The sequence below is a fragment of the Manis javanica genome, chromosome 4, assembly GCF_040802235.1.
Source record: "Manis javanica isolate MJ-LG chromosome 4, MJ_LKY, whole genome shotgun sequence".
In the NCBI taxonomy this organism is placed as follows: Eukaryota; Metazoa; Chordata; class Mammalia; order Pholidota; family Manidae; genus Manis; species Manis javanica.
In genome coordinates this window covers 170933688-170956670 of record NC_133159.1, presented here as the reverse complement: position 1 = coordinate 170956670, position 22983 = coordinate 170933688, and the positions used below count along the sequence as shown (strand labels likewise).

At 47.0% G+C, this 22983-nt stretch overlaps 1 protein-coding gene across 3 annotated transcripts in view; it reads left to right on the top strand.

Annotated features, from left to right (window-relative positions):
• Window positions 1-22983, top strand: part of PRKCA (protein kinase C alpha) — a 402290-nt gene that overhangs the window by 343013 nt on the left and 36294 nt on the right. For all 3 annotated transcript variants that reach the window (XM_073235816.1, XM_036997046.2, XM_036997045.2), the window contains 3 exons: window positions 1827-1918; window positions 3683-3745; window positions 4632-4770. In XM_073235816.1, the coding sequence (XP_073091917.1) occupies window positions 1827-1918; window positions 3683-3745; window positions 4632-4770 (294 nt within the window). The remainder of the gene's footprint in view (window positions 1-1826; window positions 1919-3682; window positions 3746-4631; window positions 4771-22983) is intronic.

Here is a 22983-nt window from a genome sequence, read left to right as displayed (position 1 = left end):
CAAGCGTGGCACTGGAACATTAGGACACCTGATTTCATAAAAGAGTGTGTTCTTGTTTAATACACACAGCAGAGGTCAGCAGTCTGGCCTGTTTTGTACTCTAAGAAAGGTTTTAAAAAAAAAAAGCCCAAAGAATAATATTTTGTGACTTGTGAAAATTAGGTGAAATTCAGACTTCAGTAAATTTCTGTGTCCATAGATAAAAAGTTTCCTTGGAATACAGCCCTGTCAACTGCAGTTGCTTTCATGCTGCAAGATCAGTGGTGAATAGATGCAAGACACACACAAATCCTAAAATAGTTACTGCCTAGCTCTTTGCAGAAAACATTTGCTGAGCCTTGTCATATGGTATAACTAAACAGAGGACCAAAAAAAATCCCAAAGCTCTCATCAGCCAGTTGTGGGGGCAGGGGGCTGGCATGGTGCTTCCAAGGGGCTTGCAAGAAATATAAACATATGGATGGCACCATAGTGAGGGATTCCCAAAATTGGGCTTTCCACTCCTTAGCAGCTGTCCTTTTTAAGACACGACATAATAAGCAGCAGCTCTAATTGTGACTGTTATGATTATTACTATTTTCAACATCCTGATGGCCGGAAGTTGACTTTCTGTTTTATGCCTCCCTCAAATCTCTTGGGAGTCACCCCCCAGTGCTCTTGGGTTTTAGAATCTCAGACTGGCAGTGCAACCACATATAGTCTCAGGATGAGCAGTGCGCCACCAAGCCAGGTGCCGGCCACCATGCATCCGCTGGACGCTGATGGCACGGGTCAGCAGCCTGCTCCCAGCAGCTCCGAGTCATGCCAAGGAGAGAAGAGCAATAGGCTGGGAAGAGAGAACCATGTCTGATCCCAGTCCAGAACCTGTAGCCCTTGTTACCCTGATTAAGCTTCAGAAAGCTACAAAGCATAGAAATAAAGATGGAATTAAAGCTCATAGCAGGAAAGCTGGAGATGGAAGTTCCCAGAGCTGTTTCCTGGCTATTAGCACTGGCTTCATCATTTTTTTCTCCCTGGGCAACACTTTAATATTTAATAACTTCTGTGAAACAGTGATACTGTCTAGAAGAGAGCAGAGGTCAGCTCTTGGTGTGCTGTGCTCTGAGTTATGTCACCGTTAAGCCCCTCAGCCCCTCCATCTGCCCCATGTAACATCCTCATAAATATGCAGATTTGTTTGGTTCTAGGAGGTATGCCCTTTGTGGGGCCAGCACTTAGCATACCAGTGACAGAGGAAATAAGAAACAATATTTGGGCATATTATGGATGCAGCAGCACATTTGATTAACCTTCCCATTTATGGTCCCCTTCCTCGGAGTACATAGCATTGGACATTTATAACTTAAAAGCCCAACCTAACTCATGCAATTTATTTTCAGTAGCGTCCACTTAAATACATTACTGCATTACTATGGCAGGCCTCCTAGACGCTGCAAACCAGAAGCAAGGGTTAAAATTAGATAACGGGCCCATATGGATTCCTCACACCATCCCTAACTCAGACATGTATTAGGGGTTCAGGAGAAAGGAAGAACGTTTCAAGCCCTTGCTGTAATAGGGAGCATGCAGAACAGAGGCTGCAGACCCAGTGCAGAGAGCTATTATTTTAGAATTCTGTAATGACGTTATGCCTCCCAAGACCCTCATGCAGTAGGGTTTATAACTTAGTCTTTATTTTGGAAAAAAACTTTGAAGGGCTCCACTGAGCATATCTGCCACTGCACATTTTGCTAACTAATGAGAAAGCAAAATGCAGTCTAGAAAAAGGGAAGGGCGTCATGTGCTGGTGGAGGGGCCCCTCTCACACGCTGAACCTTCGTCTCCAGGATCGGCTGTACTTCGTCATGGAATATGTCAACGGCGGGGACCTCATGTACCACATCCAGCAAGTAGGAAAGTTTAAGGAACCACAAGCAGTGTGAGTATTTTCTTCTAGGTCCCTTAATTTAGACAACACAGGACTTCCAGCCGGGACTTCTGCTGGGTGACGTCCCAGGTGGCAGATTGACTGGCAGGGTCCATCTGAACATCGATTCTACTTCCAGGAAGTTGGAGATGCTGGTCTCCCATCACCCAGTCCCACCCTTGTGGACTGAGCCAGCCACTTGTTACCAAACATGGTCACCTCACACCCACAGGGCACCAGGCATTGGGGGGCGGGGTGGGGTGAGAGGGTCGGGCGGGAGGTGGTCTGGGGAGCATCTTGAGCTCAGTTTGGAAGGTCCCACTGAGATGCACAAGTCAGCTGTGCAAGAGGGAAATGTAGGCTTCAGGGAAAGTGGGGAGCCCTCCAGCCACAGTGGGGAATTTGATACCTGAAAACATCCTGTTTTTAGGAGGCAGGAAGCCACAGGAAACTCAGGCTCATCTAAACACGCAGCTATTTCATCTCCCTCAACGAGGATGCATAGTGAGCATGTCTCTGATGAACCAAGTTAGCAAATGTTAATCAGCCTCTGGCCAATTAAGTCCAAAAGATAAATCTGAAGAACCTTTGGCCTGTGTAGGACCATCCGTCCTGGGAGGATTACCTGAAGGCAGAATAGGGAATTCTTTGGCAGCAGGCTTAAAAAATGCAAAGGGGGCTTTTGTATTTTTACTTTTACTTTTCAGCGTTCAGAAATTGCCTGTTCTTATCCCCGCTCTTACATTGTTAAAAAGCATTAAAATGCTGGGATTATAAAATAAAATTTGATAACACAGAGCTGTAAAGAGCAAATGGCAGAATGGCCACTTTATACTATGAGGTAACTCAGAGGTGTCCTGTGCAGTATCCTTTCACTGTATTTGTGTTGCTGGAGAGTTTTCATCTTAAAAATACAGAAAAGCATGAAAAATAATGTAACAGTCACCTGTAATCCCATCTCTTCTCCCTCCCCTGTCCCGCCCTTCTCCCACCAGCCCTCAGAGGTACCCCCACCTCGAGAATTTGGTCCTATCATCAGGGGATTTTCCCCCCCTCATGTTGATGTGTGTGCTTATTTTAAGCCTCCTGGGTGTGATGTGGGCATAGCCTTGTAACTTCTCAGACTTCAGAGATTCCTAAATGCTATGCAAATTCTAAACCATCCTTCAGCATTAATTGTGAGTTTCAGATATTAACTTGTTAACAATTGTGAACTGATGGCAGTAACTGCTTTTGATTATGAATTATTTAAAAGCATAAACTCAGGCATGAGTCATGGTATGTGTCCCATTTATCTCAGTACTTGGGGTGGGGGTGGGATGAGGAATCTAGCTCATCACATGCTATACTTTGTCTTCGAGGGAATAATTGTATTTCAAACACCAATATATTCTGTCCATGAATAGGAAAATGGAAATTTTCTCCACTCTAGTCCAGACAGAGAATAGTCTAACAGCCACTCTTTAAAATATTGCATTAGGGATTTCTTCTAAGCAGTAAATTACCTGTCCAGCTGCCTCAGAGAAGAAGTACTTGTTTCTGGGTAGGTAATAAACCAGTCTCATTGATTTGTAGTGGCTGTATCATCCCCTGGGAAAGTTGGGGTAATAACGTGGTAGGGGACGGGCGAAGGGGTGGGAATACCATGTGTAGGGCAGCGATGACCCCTAACAGTCTTCAGTTCCTTTCCCTCTTCAATGCCTGACCTGGAGGGTACTAGGTGTCTGAGGGTCCAAAGAAGCAAGTCAGAAATCTGACAAGCATTTTCTTTTGCAGATTCTATGCAGCGGAGATTTCCATTGGATTGTTCTTCCTCCATAAAAGAGGCATCATTTATAGGTGTGTATGGAAGCTCTGCCACCAGCAATGTTTGAGAGTGTTGCTCGACCTCTGTGGGCATGTAATCCTATGATGGGAACCTAAGACCTGGACTTGAAAACCCCTGAGGTAACAGAGACCTGCTGGGACCCACTCTGCGGCCTCCAGGCAAATCAGAACCATATTCTGATTTCTGGACCTCAGAAGATTTTACATCTCATGTCTGCCTTCCATAAGAAAACATGCTTTTCTCTCCAGTGACATCTCCTTCCTCTTAGTTTTATTTAGAATGGAGGTCAAGGGACCATGGAAACCAAATCTGTGTTACAGGTGCTCAGCAGGAGAAGAGCATGGGGAGCTGTGGAGAGACAAGGGGAAAACTCGAATTAAATTCTTTGGGTTGTTAGCTACAGTGAGGACTGGTACCAAAGAAAGTAGAGCATCTTCCAGTATTAACTGAAAAGTAAAAGGACAAGTGGCACCAGGCAGAATGGAAGGGACACATGTGTGACACAATGAGATTACTAAGAAGTTTTATTGTTCTGGTTGTACATCAAACCCGCTGTGTGGGATACTAATAAAGCAAATAACCAGGGTCTCCCCAGACCTAATTAACAGGAACCCCTGGTGATTCACATGCTCAACCAAGGTTGGGTATCACTAGTTCGGCCATTTAGTCATTTATTTCAGTACGCATTTATTAAGTACCTACCATATCCTAGGCACTGCATTAGGCTTTGGAGATTTTAAAAATCAACCACGATAATTCCTGGTCCCAGCTCTCCCAGGACTTACCACTGGTATGTGTTGAGATGGTACTAGTCAGATATCCTTCTGACCCACCAGCTCCCGAGCAAACTATGTCATGTCCTGGGAAGGACACTGATACTGTCCTGCTTCCTTGCAGGGATCTGAAGTTAGATAATGTGATGCTGGATTCAGAAGGACATATCAAGATTGCTGATTTTGGGATGTGCAAGGAACACATGATGAATGGAGTCACAACCAGGACCTTCTGTGGGACTCCAGATTACATTGCCCCAGAGGTAGGGACCCCGATTCTCCTTGTTTTCTAGAATACTGCTTTCAAAACCGCTGATACAACCCCCTCACTGGGGCGTAGAGTCATTGGTGAGTCACTATGTCGGTGTGTGGGGTCATAACCACAAAACAGACTAAATAGAGCCAAATAAAAAAAAAAACTGAGAGTGCATTGCACATGATAAGGATATGTCTTGTTTCATGGAACTTTTTCATTATGTGTGCATGTGAGCTGGTTGCATGGCAAAATGTATTTCTTACATGGTTATGGTCAAAACAATTTAAGCAAGCCTATTAGGCAGAGAGGGGGATCTTGCTCGTAAAAATGTTCTGCATGCAAAAACTGGGTCAGAAGGTGGTTCCAGCGGTGGCTTTTAGCAAAATCAGAGTGATTAGTGGTCTAAATGACATGTTGAAACTGATCATGGTGTTTAATCAAGAAGACTGCTTCGATGTGTTTTAAGCAAAGTGGTTCAAGATTTGTATTTACTGCAGTGACTGTACCGTTTTGTCTTGTTATAACACACTGGGTCATTCTCTTTCCTGCATGCCAGTGATTGGACAGGTTATAACCCTGGGTAGCCAACTTTCTATCCACACGCAGCCCTGTAAATGAAAGAGTCTCTTCCCATCTGAACTCCTGCGTGGTGGAAAGTAATAGATGCGAGGTTAGGCCAACCTTCAGCCTTTTGTAGAGCTCTCATGTTAGCTATTGGCAGCTTTTGTGGCATTTCTTCAACAGATACGCCCATGCATCTTTCTCAGTAGACAGTAGTTATAGTGGAAAAGATACGAGCTCAGAAATCAGGCCAATGTGAACTTCAGTCCTGACCATTATTTACAGGCTGTGGGAACTCAATCTTGTTACTTAACCTCTCTGAACTTCTGTTCCACAGTGACAAGTTAGAGAACATATTATCCTTATAGAATTGCTTTGAGTGTAAAAATGCCTGATACAATGTTTTGTGCCTCATAGATCCTCAGCAGTAGTCATTATTCCAAAAGGGACGCTAATTTTTTCTCTTTGTTAAGGGTTTTTGTTATATGCCTAGAAGGTGTGGAAACAGAAACATCTACTTAGGAATTGAAATTCAGAATTACATGGCCAAAGGTGACGTGTTCTCTTGATGCCTAACTTAGTGGGGGTTTCCTCCAGAAGAACACCATACATTAGTATTTTCAGCATAACATGAGCTTAACTAGTTGTATTTTTCAAACATGAAGAATAGAGAGGCTGTACAGTAAAAAATGCAACCTTCTAATGCAGTATTTATTCTGAAGCCTTCTTCTGACTGATGTGTATTAAGCAGCCTATGATTATGAGCTATGCCAGCTCCATTTCACACCCACCAAACATTGTAAAAGCTTGGTGATGAGGAATGGCAGCATTTTTAGGAATAAAATGAACTTCCTCACCATTAAGACCCAGCCTCTGCCAATCAAATACCTTCCTGTGTTCAGTAACACCTCAGCCTCTGAGAGCATCTGACGGCATTCCACATAGATGAAACTTTTCCAAATTACTGAAGTTTATTGTGCTTTTTTTTTTAATGTTCCTCATTACATTAGTTTCCTATTGCTGTTATAACAAATAACCATGGACTTAGTGGACTGAAACAATACAAATGTGTTATCTCGCAGTTTTTGCCGTCAGAAGTCCAAAATCGGTCTCACTCGGTTGAAATCCAATGGTCAGCAGGGCTGCCCTCCCTCGGAAGCTGTGGGGGTATCCACTGCCTGCCTCTTCCAGCCTCTGGGGACTGTCCGCAGCCCTTGGCAGGTGCTGCCTTCCCCATCCATGCCGGAAGAGCACCATATCATAAACCGCCTTTTCTAACTCCGACCCTACGCCCTGTCTCTCATAAGGACCCTTGTGGTTACATGGGGCCACCCACATAGTCCAGGATCATTTCCCCATCTCAGAATCCTTATCACATCTGCAAGAGTCCCTTTTACTAAGCGAAATTAATATAGTCACAGATTCCAGGCATGATGAAGAGCACATCTTTGGGGGAGGGGGCCATTGTTCTGGCCACCATACTCACGATGGCATTCTAACTATTTGATAAACCTCCCACCTTCCCCCACCAAGGACAGCTAAACATACTTCTAACACCTGGGTAACTTTGGACCCTTTTTTTTTTTTTTTTTTTTAATTTGCACTCATCTGTGTGTATGTTTCTTTCATTCTGCACAACTTGATCACACATGCAGGTTCACATATCCAGGGCCACAGTCAAGATTCGGGACAGTTCTGTGCTCCTGTTGTCTTTTGATAGCCATGCCCACCTCCCTCCTGCACCCTCATCCCTGACCCCTGGCTGCCACTAATCTGTTTTCCATCCTGTGACCTTGTCATTTTAAGAACGTTATATGATGGAGTCACACAGTCTGTAAACCTTTGAAATTGGCCTTTTCATCTGAGCACTTTCTAGAACTGCAGCCATCATGCTCAAGTAGTGACTGTTTCTACCATTTGGTCAGGTTACCTACACATCCCGTGCCTCAGTTTCCTGCCCTATAAAATGGGGATAATGTCTGCCTCTTCAGGGTGCTGTCTGTAACTTGGGGTACTGTCACCAGGTAAGGTGGTCCTGCCATGGGTATCGCTCACTCGACTCACTTGCCACATTGGGTCTGAGCCCCTTGCAGCCTTCCTTGGTTAGTCCTCGTAACAAACCCAGTGAGGTCCGGAACAGGAAGCGCAGGTTTCAGAGAAGGCGCCTGAGGCAGTAAGTCATGGTCTAAGGCCACAATACTAAAATAATGCTAGAACCAGGCTTCACGCCAGGCTCAGAGCATCGCCACACCCTTGTGCTGCCCACCGACTACACTAAACTCCTGCTCCAAGCCTGAGCAATTCGTGCCTTCAGAGAGCATTCTGCATTCTCACTGTGCAAAGCACGGTGCCTCTGGGACACGGAGATATATCAGGCAGGGACCCTGCGCTCGAACTGTTTTGTAGCCTGAAAGGGGACACTCGTGCTTCCAAACAGGAAACAAAACTTGATTAGATTCTGGTTGACTTTCATTGGAAAAGAAGCCACACTGCTTGAGGAAATCAGCCAGGAATATCTTCAAGTCATTTCACCTTTTGCTAGCATTTTTCTTATACGGATCCAGGAATTTGGCATATTGGGCCATAGGAATAATTGCAGAATGGAGAAAGACCATCTAGGTTCAAGGTGTCTGAACTTGCTCAGAGGTTAAAATAATCCTGTCCTCTGTGTAAATCTTCCTGTCAGGCAGAGGAAAAATAATTATCTAAGATGGCAGTTTCCTTAATAGGTGAAGCGGAGTCTTAAATATTTATGGCTGTTTGTTCAAAAACCTTGAAATGGATTAGTACTGTAGCATCTCCTTAACCAGTGAGGATGAGCTAAGGCAAAAATGTCACTAACAGATAGGATTTTAGTGTTGAAATGGACACCCATGAATGGGGCACTAATCAGAAAATAATTCCTGAACCTGACGTCGCAGGGGTGCTTTGCTTCAACATAGAAAATACTCTTTGGGGTCTGTGAACATCCTTGAGAGGCTGAGTAAACGCTTCATCTAAATTTAATCCCCCATCTGAAGGTTATTCCATGTGAGAACCAGTCACAAATCAAGTACCTCCCAGCAGCCAAGAATCAGACTGATACTCACATTGCCCACTTTTCCCGGAAGAAAGAGAAGCAGTAGGGCAAGTATTTGCTTCTGGCTGGGGCTCCTCTGAGTACCTCCTGCTAGAGGGGGAGCAGGCTTTTAAAACATGTGCTACGGGGAATCCCTGCTCACAGCCCTCCTGTGGCAGAGGGGCATGTTAGACCACATGCAGGGGATATCACCTGTGATGTGGTCACTGTCTTCTCCAAACCAAGCCCTCTGAGCACATATTCTAGACTGTTACATTCTATACATGAGCAGAGGTTAAGTGACTCACCCACTGTCACACAGCTGGTCACAGGCAGAAGTGCGATTTGGACCCAAGACGTTCTGACCCCAGAGCCCATATAGTCTTTCCACATGTTGCACCACCTCCAGAAATATGAGAAGACTCCCCAAATTAAAGAGCAGCTGACCATGAGCACAAAGATGCTAAAACCATCTTTGGCGTCTTTTAGGAGACGTACAGCCGTCCATCTGAACTGGGATCAGGGGCCTGGGTCATGATCAGACCTTTGCATCTCTAATGCAGCCAGTGACTGGGGATTGTCCTCCAGCTGTTAACACTGGGCAGATCCCATGGAAGCCAAGGGTGAGCCAGCAACACCAAAACCCCTCCCCCACACGTGGCATCCCTCCGTCAGGCGTTCACTGAGTGTCTATCAAGTGCGCAGGCATGCTGGGCACGGAAGGGGAGACTCAAGGGGGCCTGAGAGAAGTGCCCGGAGCTGGAGCCAGTTAGAAGTGGGCCGCTGCAGCCCAGGAGAGAGGAGGGTTGCAAGACACAGGTTTAGAGACAGTATTCCCCTGGGCAGCGACAGAAGGCACCGCCAAAACCACGAGGGGAGGATTCTGCAAGCATGCTTGCCTTACGCAGATGTGCAGACTCCTGTGGGTCTCAGGGCCAGGTGAGTACAGGTGGTTGGAGGCTATCCTGGGGCTGTGGCTCCTTCATCCCAATGGGAACACAACCCAGTATTGCCCATCAGCAGCCAGAAGTCTGCCTGTTCATGTAAAATTTGCCTCATTGTTTAAAGTTAGCTCTAATGTGTATTAAGAGAAATGGATGCCAGTAAGATTCAGCTAATGGACTATCAGCTGTGACCTCTCTTCTGGAGGGGGTCCAGGGTCACATTTGAAGGGAGCTACATATTAGGGATAGGAGGAGAAGGACAAGGGATGTCCAGAGAAGCAGAAGAACTGTGGAGCTGTAGTCTTGGAAGGGAAGTGCTCAGGGACACAGAGGCAGCCAGAGACTGCAGAGGTCAAGGGGATGGGGTGGGTTGGGGCGGGCCCTGGCCACAGGGACTGGCGATCCCTGAGAGCAGGGTCTGCTCAGTGTCAGAGTGGAAGCTGGGGATCAGCAGCCAGGCTGGAGCCCTCTCCTGGGGGGGAATCTATGGAAATTAGAAGGAGAGGAGGCAGATGGTCACTTCCAGGAAGGCTAGGTAAGGAGGCATCATTTAAGCTGCAGAAATGTGAGCATATTTCTAAGCCAAAGGGAAAATGCCCAGAGAGAGGAAAAGAAAGAAGCTGAAGAGAGAGAGAATATACCACACGCCAGGGGGAGCGGTACGAGGGACCTACGAGGAAAGGAAACCCTCCTCCTTGAGTGCGGAGGAGGTGGAGGTCAGGTGGCAGAAAAGCTGGCACTGCAGAGGGTGAGGCCAGGAGGCATGCAGCATGGGCCTGGGGGTGGGGTGCTGGGTTGGGAGTAGGTGTGTGTGGATAAAATGAGAGTTCCTGTGGCCAGGATTCTCACCTGGCCCTGGTTGGCTAGCACACCACACACATGTGGACGATACATTGCTATTGACTCTATATAAAAAGCTCTGCCCAGTGGTCTAGGCGACATGGTGGCACAGCTGCAAGGCTGCAGGAGAGCAGAGCAGAGGCTGCAGTGGTGGCAGCGCCAAGGACAGAGGCCCAGAGGACAGCTGTGCAGGACGGCTGTGCGGGCAGAGAGGCCCAGAGGCAGAGACCAGCCTGCTGCATGCAGACTCACCCTGAGTGAACAGGATTTTAGTGATTGACCTGCCACTGTGGAAATAAAGTTGGGTATAACCCTTTCACCCCAAGAATGTTCTGCTGTTATTTCTTTGGTCACACTGAATCCGTAGTGAACTTGCCCGGGGCTGAGACCCATTGGCCAGACACTGTGGATGGGGGGAGTTGGTGGAAGAGGACAGAGGGAGGCTGGTCCACTGAGTCCGGAAAGAGAGGATTGTACGACCAGCACCCCGTGCCCAGTGACTCTCTCCAGCAGTTCGTGGTGGTCCTGGTACCGGGGAGAGGGATTGCTCAGCGCTGGGGCCTGTCCAGGTGAGGGTAGGTGCTTAAAGAGTCCCCTGCAAGGCTGACCAGAGAGTGGGAGCAGGTGAGCAAGGCGGGACAGCACTGAGGGGCAGGATCCTAAGAGCACGGAGAGCATGTTCTGTTGTGGTGGGGTGCGTGGGGATGAGAACCACAGAAGGCTGTCAGGGCTGGGTGGGGGGTTCACTTCCAAACTGGGCATCCTGGAGAAGCCGAGATTTTCCCAGTAGCCTGAAACCCTTTGTTGTCTGGCCTCCTTTCTCCCACCCTGATCTTTCTAGACCAGCTGCACTGGCTTCCTTAAGCTCCCCACATTTGCCAGACTTGATCCATCCAGGGCTTTTGCTCTCACCATTCCCTTCCCTGGGATGTCCTGCCCCGGGTCAGAGCAGTCCCTCCTGCACCTCAGCTCAGATGGAGCCCGCTGGGGACCCATGGGTGCAGCTTGCTGCGGAGGAGGGGCGGCAGGTCACAGAGCTGCAGGCTCTGGAGTTGGGAGGGCAGGACTCTGCAGGAGGCAGCAGAAGGGCGATGCCCATTTGGTTTGCCAGTGGGTTTCAGCCCCGGGCAAGTTCACTATGGATTCAGTGAGACCCAGGAATGACAATGGAACGTTCTTGGGGTGAAAGGGTTTATACCCAACTTTATTCCCACGGTGGCAGGTCGATCACCAGAATCCTGTCCCCTCAGAGTGAGTCTGCGTGCAGCAAGCCATTCTCTGCCTCTGGGCCCCTCTAACCCCACAGCCGTCTCAGCCCCTGTCCTCAGTGCTGCCACCACTCGAGTCTTGTCTCTGCTCTCCTGCAGCCGTACAGTCCTGCCACCGTGTTGCCCAGAGCACTGGGTGGAGCTCTTTATATAGAGTCAACAGCAACATATTGCTCACATGTGTGTATTGAGCTAGCCAGCCAGGGCCAGGTGGGAATCATGGCCATAGGAACCTTCACTTTATCCACAGGCCCAGGCACGGGACAGGGTGCAGAGAACCCCTGCCTCATGGACTGAAGACAGCTGATGTGCTCAGGGCCTGAGCGTCCAAAGCCAATGGGACATCAGCCCGGGCCCCAAACAGCCCGAGGTGCCAGAACATTGACCTTCCCAGAGGCTTCCCTGGCTTTCGGGGAAAGGGTCATCAAGAGGGGTCAACAATGAAAGGTGGTCTACAAGTTAGATGAGAAAACAGTTGGCACTGGTGCACCCAGCCGGGCAGTCTGGCAGTTAATTAGCACTTGCTAAAGTGAGAAGAAAGGGGGGAAAGAGGGAGGGGAGTCAGTCTTCACCGCAGATCAGCATTCTGACCCCAGGGCCCCACACCAAGTCCGGGCGGGAACAAGGAAAAACGCTGGGTTAGAGAGTGAGAGTGGGAAAAGCAACGGGCTTTCTGCCAGCAGCAGATGACCCTCCAGGGAAGGTCACGGCCCCACGACTGTGGCATTGTAAGAGAAAACCAAGCAGTCGCCCTCCCTCAAAGAAATACTGAAAGAGCCAAAGTCAGGCTTTCCTTCAGGTTTTTCCTTAAATCGTGTGACTCCCTCAGATCCTTTCTGGGAATCGTGTTGCTTGTATTTTGTCTGCCTTTGGCTCCTTAGCTGTCTCCTGATTCTCCTGGCCTCAGAGTTTAGTCAGGTCCGCCCCGTGCCCCGGAGCACCGTCAAGCTGCAGTGCCATGCTTCTGCTCAGGGTAACAGTGGCCGCCAGGGCCTCCTGCTCCCACCCTCCTTTGCAGGCTCCCGCAGGGACAGTGACTCGCCGGTGCCCAGCCACCCCCTTCCCGGGGCCCTGCCGCACAGCCCTCCTCCTCTCGATTCTGTTGAATCCTTGGGTCAGCTCTGCACAGTTGGTGGTGTTGCCTCGGATTTTCAGATAAGGAATCCAAGGTGCAAAGAGTTTTGTTCATTTTTCTGACAGTCCCAGTTCAAGGCGGACCCAGGGCCGAGCGGCTTCTCCCCGTGGTGGCTACTGTGTTGAGAGGAAGGCCCTGCAGCTGCGGGCTCGCTTGCTGCCCAGAGCATTCCTGGCTCCACAAGCCCAAGGGAGCTGCTCTCACGGCCTTTTGCTTGTTTTTAGGGCCCAATATGCTCTGAAAAGTTTTTACTCCCGGTATTCTGTGCCTACATTCATTGGCTCTGCTTTGGGGGATTTGCTAAAATCCTGGGAAAGTGGGTTCAAAATTTCTGAATTGTTTCACCTTTTATTTTACAAATTGCCTGTACAATTGGGGTGAGGGGGACAGAAAGGAGTGGGTGGGTATCCTGAGAGAGACCACCGACATTTGCTCATCTCCTAGGATGTGCCATGCACGTCTATGGGTGGCCTTGTTAAATCCCTACAATGGTGCCCTGAGGTCCGTGGTATAATCCCTGTTTTACAGACAAGGCAAAGGATATGTGGAGAGGAGAGTGTCCTCTCCCCGGCCCGTACAAGCAAGTGGCACAGCCGGACCCTGGGCACCTGCTCCCAATCTGAGGCCTTTTACCCTGATACCATCAGTGGCCAATCTCTCCCTTCAGTTTATCACTTTGCACTCTGTTACTAAGCAAATCTATAAAGGCCTGGTAAACCTCCAGTTCTGGAAAATCTTTTACTCTGGGCTAATAAAGCCTTACAGGCACAAAACGTATCCCTAACTCCCAGTTCATTCCTTTATTGCACGATAATAATTTTGTCTGGTTGCACAGTTATGGTCAACAGCTCCCTGTTCAGCAGAGAGGCCTGAGAGACAGGGCCTTCCCACGTGGGCCCCGAGCTGGGACCCTGGCCCGCCTCTCCCCAGCCCCAGCCACCCCAGAAGAGAGGGTGATGGGGCTGTGGCGGCTGAGTGTGAGAACCCCTTGACGAGAGACTGGAGGGCCGCCGACAACACACTGCATTCCGGACTAACTCAGTTCTCCCATGATTTCACCCCAGGCAGACTTAATGTCCACCCCCAGCGTAAACTTCCTGTGTGATTTCAGGCGGCTCTTCATTATTGTTTAGTTAGCTCTGACTGTCACTCTGCTCTTTTAAGAACTTGGGCTGACATCTGTAAAATGCAGATAATCATAGTACTTTTGAGTTCGCCCATAATGGGATTAGCCGGCCTCAGAGGAAGCCCTCTGTAAGCCCTTGTCCATTATCTAACCGTTGCATCTGTCATGATTCTGTGAGTCGGGGCTTCAGGCAGGGCTGGCTCCTTACTGCTGCCGGTGGGGTCGGCTTCCGTGGTTCTGCCAGTGCTGGAGGATCTGGGTGGCCTCAGGCTGCTGTCTGCTGGCCAAGGTGCCCCAGGTTCTCTTCGTGGTCTGTCTTTCTGTGTGGCCCCTCAGAATCTGATAGGTTACAGCACTTAACATCATGGCTAGCTCCCAAGAGAGCAAAAATGGAAGCCATAGGCCCTCTAGGCTGCACCTGGAACACACCTGTCTCATTTCCCCCACATTCTGGAGGTCTCAACAAGTCCCAGATTCTAGGGTAGGGGATATACATGCTCCAGCTTGAGGTGGGGGGGTGGCATTGTCACACTGCAGGAGGGCCTATGGGATGGAGGGTTATGGGCAAGTGGTCTTTCACACTGCAGGAGGGCGTATGGGATGGGAGGTAATTATGGGGGAGTGGCCTGTCACACTGCAAGAGGGCCTATGGGAGAGAGGGTTATGGGTGAGTGGCCTGTCACACTGCAGGAGGGCCTATGGGATGGAGGGTTATGAGCGACTGGCCTGTCACACTGCAAGAGGGCCTATGGGATGGATGGGTTATGGGCAAGTGGCCTGTCACACTGCAGGAGGGCCTATGGGATGGAGGGTTATGGGCAAGTGGTCTTTCACACTGCAGGAGGGCGTATGGGATGGGAGGTAATTATGGGGGAGTGGCCTGTCACACTGCAAGAGGGCCTATGGGATAGAGGGTTATGGGTGAGTGGCCTGTCACACTGCAGGAGGGCCTATGGGATGGAGGGTTATGGGCGACTGGCCTGTCACACTGCAAGAGGGCCTATGGGATGGGTGGGTTATGGGCAAGTGGCCTGTCACACTGCAGGAGGGCCTATGGGATGGAGGATTATGGGGTGAATGGCTTATCACACTGCAGGAGGGCCTATGGGATGGGCAGGTTTGCTGTAGTCATCTTTAGAGATAGTCTGTCTTCAGAAACAACTGGTTTTGAGCTCTGTGTGGCCGCCAGAAGGGTGCTGAGCACACACCCCTGGGAAGGGGGAGGTCCTGAAGGCACTGAGGACCCAGGCGAGAGGGTTACCCATGTGTTAGATCAGCAAACTTTTTCTGCTGAAGGCTAGAGAGTAGGCTTTGCCTTAATCTAAATTGTAGATTTTGCTAAGAGGCAAAATTGAGCAACTAACTATTCTTGCCAAAAGGCTGACAGTCTTTTTTACATTTTTCATTTTACATTTAAAAATATAAAAACCCTGTTTAGCTCACAGTCTGTACACAAACAGGAGGCGAGCTGGATTTGGCCTAAAGGCTGACAGTTTGCCGCCCCCAATGTTAGAGTTCTCCTTTGGGCCTCCTCAGCCTTTACTCTCCTTATAGGGCCAAAGGCACAGGCCACTGGGGGCCTAAGGATTCCCTTTCAAGATCTACATGGGCCTCTTCCCAAAGCCATTCTTCCCGGGGCACCCCCTGCTGGTGTGTGCACCCCTGTTTCCGAGCCAAAGGTGCTCAGTGGTGGCTGTGCACAGGGACTGAGGGGCAGAGCACAGATGTGCAGGCCAGGGGCATGAGGCCCTCACGGATGTGCTGAAGAGAAGGGGAGCGGGCCAGGCCTCCACCTACGAGAGTTCCATGAATTCTGAAGTCGAACTGGCCTTCCAGGTTGTCAGGAAGCATTATGGACTGCCATGCCCCCTCCAAGTCCTTATGTTGTGCCCCACCCCTCAAGGGGAGTGTCTGCAGACATAGGGTCTTAAGCAGTGTTCATTGAGGTCATCAGGGTGGGGCCCCGTCTGAGAGGACTGGGGTCCCCTTGAAGACTCAGAGACCCCGAGGATGAGCCCTCACAGAGGAGAGGCCCAGCAAGACACGTGGAGAAGGAGGCTGTCCACTGTCAAGAAGAGCAGCCTCGCCAGAAACCAACCCTTCTGGCACCTGGAGCTTGGACTTCCAGCCTCCAGAAATGTAAGAAAACAAATCAGTGTCCGTGGCGTTCTGTTATAGCCTGAGATAATGGATACAGAAGATACCTTTGTCAGGGTGGTGGGGAGAGCGTGCAGCATTCCACCATTCGTTGGCTTGGTTTGCAACATATGTGTTTGGACATATGGTACATGGACCTCAGTTACTCTCGCTTCATTTTCCTCCCAACACCCCCCACCCCGCCCCCTGATGTCAGAGAGGGACCCAGCCTACGGCAGTATTGAGTCCTGGATTTGGGCCAAGTACATTTTTTTGGGAACCAAAATGTATTTTATATATTCACAATGAACACCACTGTCTCCCTTCTGAGGTAGAAAGGAAGGAGGAGTGAATGAGGGTCTCAGAGGTCAGAGGCAAAATCTCAGATGTCCTTGTCCCTACCCAGCTTCTGCTTTCACAGAGTGGCTTTCCCAGAGAGACAGGGAAAGCGAGAGCCAGGGTGTGTGCTGGCCCTGCCATGTTCCCCCTGTGTGTCACCATGTGTCACTGCACGTCACCACATTTGCACTTGCCCTGCCATGACACCCCCAGTGGCCAACAGTAGTACTGCTGAATGCAGCAGTGCAAGGATGGTTCTGGGGGTAACTGAATTAATTGATTTGACCTCTGTTCTTCTTAGTATCCCCCCATTCTTAGTGTATCTCACTATTGGGGAGGTTCTTGAAAATATCACGCTAAGAGAAGAGAGAGAATCTAAAGAGGTGTTCAGCTTCTTTGATGTGACAAGAAATCCTGGAAGTTCACTGGGCATTGGGCTGCAGAGGTTGGGTAATCCCAGTGAGCTAAGATGGTGTTTTCCCAATCCCAGTCACCTTCCTGACTTCTTTATTGACTAGCAAATGTTGCAGAGGAGCTAGAGAGAGGTGAGCCTGAGTAAGAGACTAGAGCTTATCTGGAAGACTTACACAAAACTTGAAGTGGGAATGCTTTCTCACCATGTGACTCAGTATCATTAGAGCCTCATCTGCATATCACAGAAAAATCACTTCCCACATTCCAGAATCAGAGAGACACCAGGTACAAGGGGCATCTTTCTGCCAGACCAAAATGCTGGCACTTCATTCAGAATTTTACCTATGGCTCCTTCAGAATTGCTACAGCCACTTTGAAAGACAGGTTGGTGGTGTCTTACAAAGCTAAACATAGTCTTTACCATAAGATCCAGCAGTTGCGCATCCAGGCATTTACCCAAATGAACTGAAAACTTACGTGCATGCAAGAACCTGCACACAGATGTTTATAGCAGCTCTGTTCATAATTGCCAAACTCGGAAGGATCACCATGCCCTTCAGTAGGTGCGTGGACAAATAAACTCTGGTCCATCCAGATGATGGAATATTACTCAGCACTAAAGAGAAATGAGCTACCAAGCCATGAAAAGACAGGGAGGAAACTTAGGTGTCTGTTACTAAGTGAAGGAAGCCAGTCTGAAAGGCTGCATACTGTATGTTTCCAACTATATGACATCCCGGAAAAGGCAAGTCTATGGACACAATAAAAAAGATTAGTGGTTGCCATAGGTTAGCGGGGAGAGAGAGATGAGTAGGTAGAGCTGAGGATTTTGAGGGCAGTGACACTATTCTATACATTATTACAATGGAGGATACTTGTCATAAGACATTTCTAAAAATGCATAGAATGTGCAATGCCAAGAGTGAGGGCTGATGTAAACTATGGGCTGATGAATGGATGATAATGAAGTGACAGTGAAGTTCGGTGGTTACCCTGAACGTACCACTGTGGTCCAGGAGGTCAGTCGGTCAAGTCATCCATCGGGGGAAGATTGTATTCACAGAAACTCCATGTGTTCCACTCAGTTTTGCTATGAAAATACAACTTCTCTTTTAAAAAATTTATTAATTAAAAATTCTAAATGAGAGTCTGGGGTGGATGTGGGAACGGGGTCTGCAATCACCAGGCTCTGGGCTTTGCCTCTTCCTCCCTCCCTCCGTCTTTCTTTCCTCTCCTTTCCTCCTTTTTTTTCTTTTGCATTAATTGCTACTTAAAGCCCGTGTTATCTTTGTACCACTGGATCCTCTCCAGAACTTTTTGGGGAGCAGGACTCAGGGTGACCTGCTGTTGGCATCCATCCTCATGGCAGAACGTGAACTCGGAAGGTAGAGGTGGTGGTTACCGTGAATAGATTTGAAAGCACTTTTATTACCGTTAGAGAAGTCATTTTCTGTTCTCTCCACTCCTGGACAGAGCCACTGTTTCCTTCTAAATAGAAAATATGTAGTTTGGACTCCAGACTTTCTCATCTGGTGGCAGTTTTCTTTGTACTTAGGTAATGCATTTCATCTCAAGATTTAAAATATTGCAGATGTCTGTCGTGTGATGTACTAAGATCCTTGATTCAGATCACATTTTGGCATATGTATCTGTTTTCATGTCGGTCTCCCTAGTTGGGCATACTCCCTGTGCCTAGCAGGGTGCCCAGCCCAAAGAAATGTACACTTGGCGTACACAGCGTGAGGGAGGAGGAAGTGGGGAGGGCGTGTTAATTCCAAGAAAGAAGAGAAGCCTGCGGTTTTGCTGCTAATTCTGTAAAAATTAATTGCCTGAGAGGGGGATTTTAAAATCTGTTTTACTGATTTCTATACCCCATGCCTAGAACAGAGTAAGCCAATATTTGCTGAAAGAATGAATGGAAGGCTCAATGTTGACTGAGAATTTCCAGGTGCAGTGTTTAATACATACTATGAATATAATCTCTCACACACCATGTTTCCTATGTCCTCCTGTGAGCCGGGTTAGTTTACTGCCATGAATCACTTTCACCTGCCTTCAGTGCTGGGCGCCAGTTTTTATTTCTGATGTTAAGCAGTTTGGAGTTTCATATATATATGTGTGTGTAGTAAACATATTTTAGTATACATGATGCCATTGAATCCCCTACTGCATAGTTGCTAGGTGGGTGCTGGAATTCCAGTATCACAGCTGAGCTTCCATTCCAATGGAAGCTCAGAGAGGCTAAGCAACTTGCCCAGGGTCACACAGCTCCTGCAGAGTAGAACAGGTCTCCTACAGTCAGATTCGGAGTTTTCTTACCACAGTATGCTTTCCATGCAGCAGCCTGGTGAGAGACAGAAGCTACCCTGGCCCCTATCATTCCTGGTCTTGTACCCAGGCTGGGAGAAAACTCCTCTATCTCACTTTTTTTTTTTTTTTTTTTTTTTTTTCTCTGCTACAGAATATATTTTAAAATATTTTAAAACATTTTTATTTCCAGAAGCAGGGAATCTATTCATAGTTAGTGTCTCTGCGTTAATTAATTATGGAGAGTGGAGGGTCACTGGAGGTTTGCGGAAAGCCTCTCGATGGAGACCAAAATGAGCAATCTAAAAAAATGAACTCAGACAAAACAGAGACAGACCATAATGTAGAAGAAAATGTAAAAACAGAAATAACCTGTAATTAACAGCACATCCATGTCCCAATATTTTTTTTTTTTTTTTTTGATGAATAAATACCAAGGTCAGTTTATAGAATGACAGTGAGTAATTAACCTTTAAAGACCATGTAGTAAATTGAAGCAGAGATGTAGGGCTAAGATCTAAAGCAGAACAAAACTAGCACTGTGAGATGGCTAACAATGCTTCAGAGATGCAGCATTTGTTGGTCAGGATTGAAAATCTTTGGAAATTCATCCTGCTGTATAATGGCTTGCATTCTACTTTTTTTTTTTTTTTTGAGAGGGCATCTCTCATATTTATTGATCAAATGGTTGTTAACAACAATAAAATTCAGTATAGGGGGGTCAATGCTCAATGTACAATCATTAATCCATCTCAAGCCTAATTCTCGTCAGTCTCCAATCTTCTGAAGCATAACGAACAAGTTCTTACATGGTGAATGAATTCTTACAGAGTGAATAAATTCTTACATGGTGAACAGTACAAGGGCATTCATCACAGAAACTTTCGGTTTTGATCATGCAATATGACCTATAAACCATCAGGTCAAATATGAATATTCATTTGATTTTTGTACTTGATTTATATGTTGATCCCACATTTCTCCTATTATTATTATTATTTTTATTTTTAATAAAATGCTGAAGTGGTAGGTAGATGCAAGATAAAGGTAGAAAACATAGTTTAGTGCTGTAAGAAGGCAAATGTAGATGATCAGATGATCAGGTGTGTGCCTATGGACTAAGTATTAATCCAGGCTAGACAAGGGCAGCAAGACATCCACGGATGCAGAAGATTTCTCTCAAAGCAGGGGGGGTGAGGTTCTGAGCCTCACCTCTGTTGATCCCCAAATTCTCACCTGATGGCCCCCCTGCGACTGTGCCTGTCTTAGGTTGTTCCTCCCTTGAGGAATCTTACCCGTCTCTGGCTAACCAGTCATCTTCCGGGGCCATACAGGGAAATGTAAAGTTGGTAAGTGAGAGAGAAGCCATATTGTTTGCAAAGGTTAGCTTTTTACTTCTTTGCAGATTTATGCCCTGTGGCTTCTATGCCCAGCACTTGTCTCGAGGTATTATGATAATTCCTGGAGGAATTATGATACTCGGTAAATTCGATATGAGGCACGAATTCTATTTAAGGTTTGTAATTAGGAAGGAAGTAGAAAAGCTATAGATGTAGCATATGAAGGAAACTTGGGAGGATTGATTATTTCTTTGACATATCTTCTTGTATAGTACCTTAAGTATGTATAGGTTTTAAACTACTAACTAATTTGCACACACATATTAACATAATAGGAATACGGTGACATAAACAAAGCAAATCTATAATTACCAGCCATCTCCAGTGAAGCCAAGAAAACCATTTAGGCACCCTAGGCATTTGTGAAAATTTATCTATGATATGATGGATATTTTCCAACTGTACTTGAACCATCAGACAAATTAAAGCAGCCCATTTCTGGGATCTGTTCACATCCCATATGTTCTTTTAACCATAGATAGTCTATAGTCATGAGATTTTGGGGTGCTACAACTTGCACCCCTCCCAACCCCTGGTTGAGTTCCAACAGTACCGATCCAGTCAAATTCGTTGTCTCACTGTATGCGCATGCCAGCCTAGACATCTCCCTCCTCCTTCTTATGGCAAGTCCAGGAGACGGTGGCCTGGATGCAGCCACAACCGCAGCATCGTCCGGATCCCTGTGGAGGCTTTTTGATGATCATCCCCCGGCACGAGTCCTCCAGAGAGTGCTGATGCCGGAAGCTCCTCCTCATATCGTATCTTAGTTCATTTTCTGGGTATCCAAGCTAGGCCTTGATCTTCTGCGTAGAAACAAACAGACCCTTTGCCCACACTTTGACATGCCCTCTATACCACTGTGCAGAACTCATTGGAGGTCAGCACACAGGAACTGCTTTTTTTTTTTTTTTTTTTTAATTAAGAGAAAGGAATATTATCAGAAAAGAGTACCTCCATAGCTGATCATCTGACACCCTTTAAGTGATCAACATTAAGGATATTTAAAGCATGCGTTGATCTTTGATTTACCAATAGTTTTATCCTGTTAAGGAGTAATCCCCCTTTTCTTTCTTTCTTTCTTTTTTTTTTTTTTTAAATTTTTAATCTACACTTACCTGAAGAATACTATGTTTACTATGCTCTCCCCTATATCAGGTCCCCCCTAACAACCACATTACGGTTACTGTCCATCAGCTTAGCAAAATGTGGTAGAGTCACTACTTGTCCTCTCTGTGTTGTGCAGCCCACCCTCCCCTTTCTCCCTCCCCCCCATGCATGCTAATCTTAATACCCCCCTTCTTCTTCCCCCCCCTTATCCCTCCCTGCCCACCCATCCTCCCCAGTTCCTTTCCCTTTGGTACCTGTTAGTCCATTTTTGGGTTCTGTAATTCTGCTGCTGTTTTGTTCCTTCAGTTTTTCCTTTGTTCCTATACTCCTCAGATGAGTGAAATCATTTGGTATTTCTCTTTCTCCGCTTGGCTTATTTCACTGAGCATAATACTCTCCAGCTCCATCCATGTTGCTGCAAATGGTTGGATTTTTCCACTTCTTATGGCTGAGTAGTATTCCATTGTGTATATGTACCACATCTTCTTTATCCATTCATCTACAGATGGACATTTAGGTTGCTTCCAATTCTTGGCTATTGTAAATAGTGCTGCGATAAACATAGGAGTGCATCTGTCTTTCTCAAACTTGATTGCTGCGTTCTTAGGGTAAATTCCTAGAGTGGAATTCCTGGGTCAAATGGTAGGTCTGTTTTGAGCATTTTGATGCACCTCCATACTGCTTTCCACAATGGTTGAACTAATTTACATTCCCACCAGCAGTGTAGGAGGGTTCCCCTTTCTCCACAGCCTCGCCAACATTTGTTGTTGTTTGTCTTTTGGATGGCAGCTATCCTTACTGGTGTGAGGTGATACCTCATTGTAGTTTTAATTTGCATTTCTCTGATAATTAGCGATGTGGAGCATCTTTTCATGTGTCTCTTGGCCATCTGTATTTCTTTTTTGGAGAACTGTCTGTTCAGTTCCTCTGCCCATTTTTTAATTGGGTTATTTGTTTTTTGTTTGTTGAGGCGTGTGAGCTCTTTATATATTCTGGACGTCAAGCCTTTATCAGATCTGTCATTTTCAAATATATTCTCCCATACTGTAGGGTTCCTTTTTGTTCTATTGATGGTGTCTTTCGCTGTACAGAAGCTTTTCAGCTTAATGTAGTCCCACTTGCTCATTTTTGCTGTTGTTTTCCTTGCCCGGGGAGATATGTTCAAGAAGAGATCACTCATGTTTATGTCTAAGAGGTTTTTGCCTATGTTTTTTTCCAAGAGTTTAATGGTTTCGTGACTTACATTCAGGTCTTTGATCCATTTTGAGTTTACCTTTGTATATGGGGTTAGACAATGGTCCAGTTTCATTCTCCTACATGTAGCTGTCCAGTTTTGCCAGCACCATCTGTTGAAGAGACTGTCATTTTGCCATTGTATGTCCATGGCTCCTTTATCAAATATTAATTGACCATATATGTTTGGGTTAATTTCTGGGGTCTCTAATCTGTTCCACTGGTCTGTGGCTCTGTTCTTGTGCCAGTACCAAATTGTCTTGATTACTATGGCTTTGTAGTAGAGCTTGAAGTTGGGGAGTGAGATCCCCCCTACTTTATTCTTCTTTTTCAGGATTGCTTTGGCTATTCG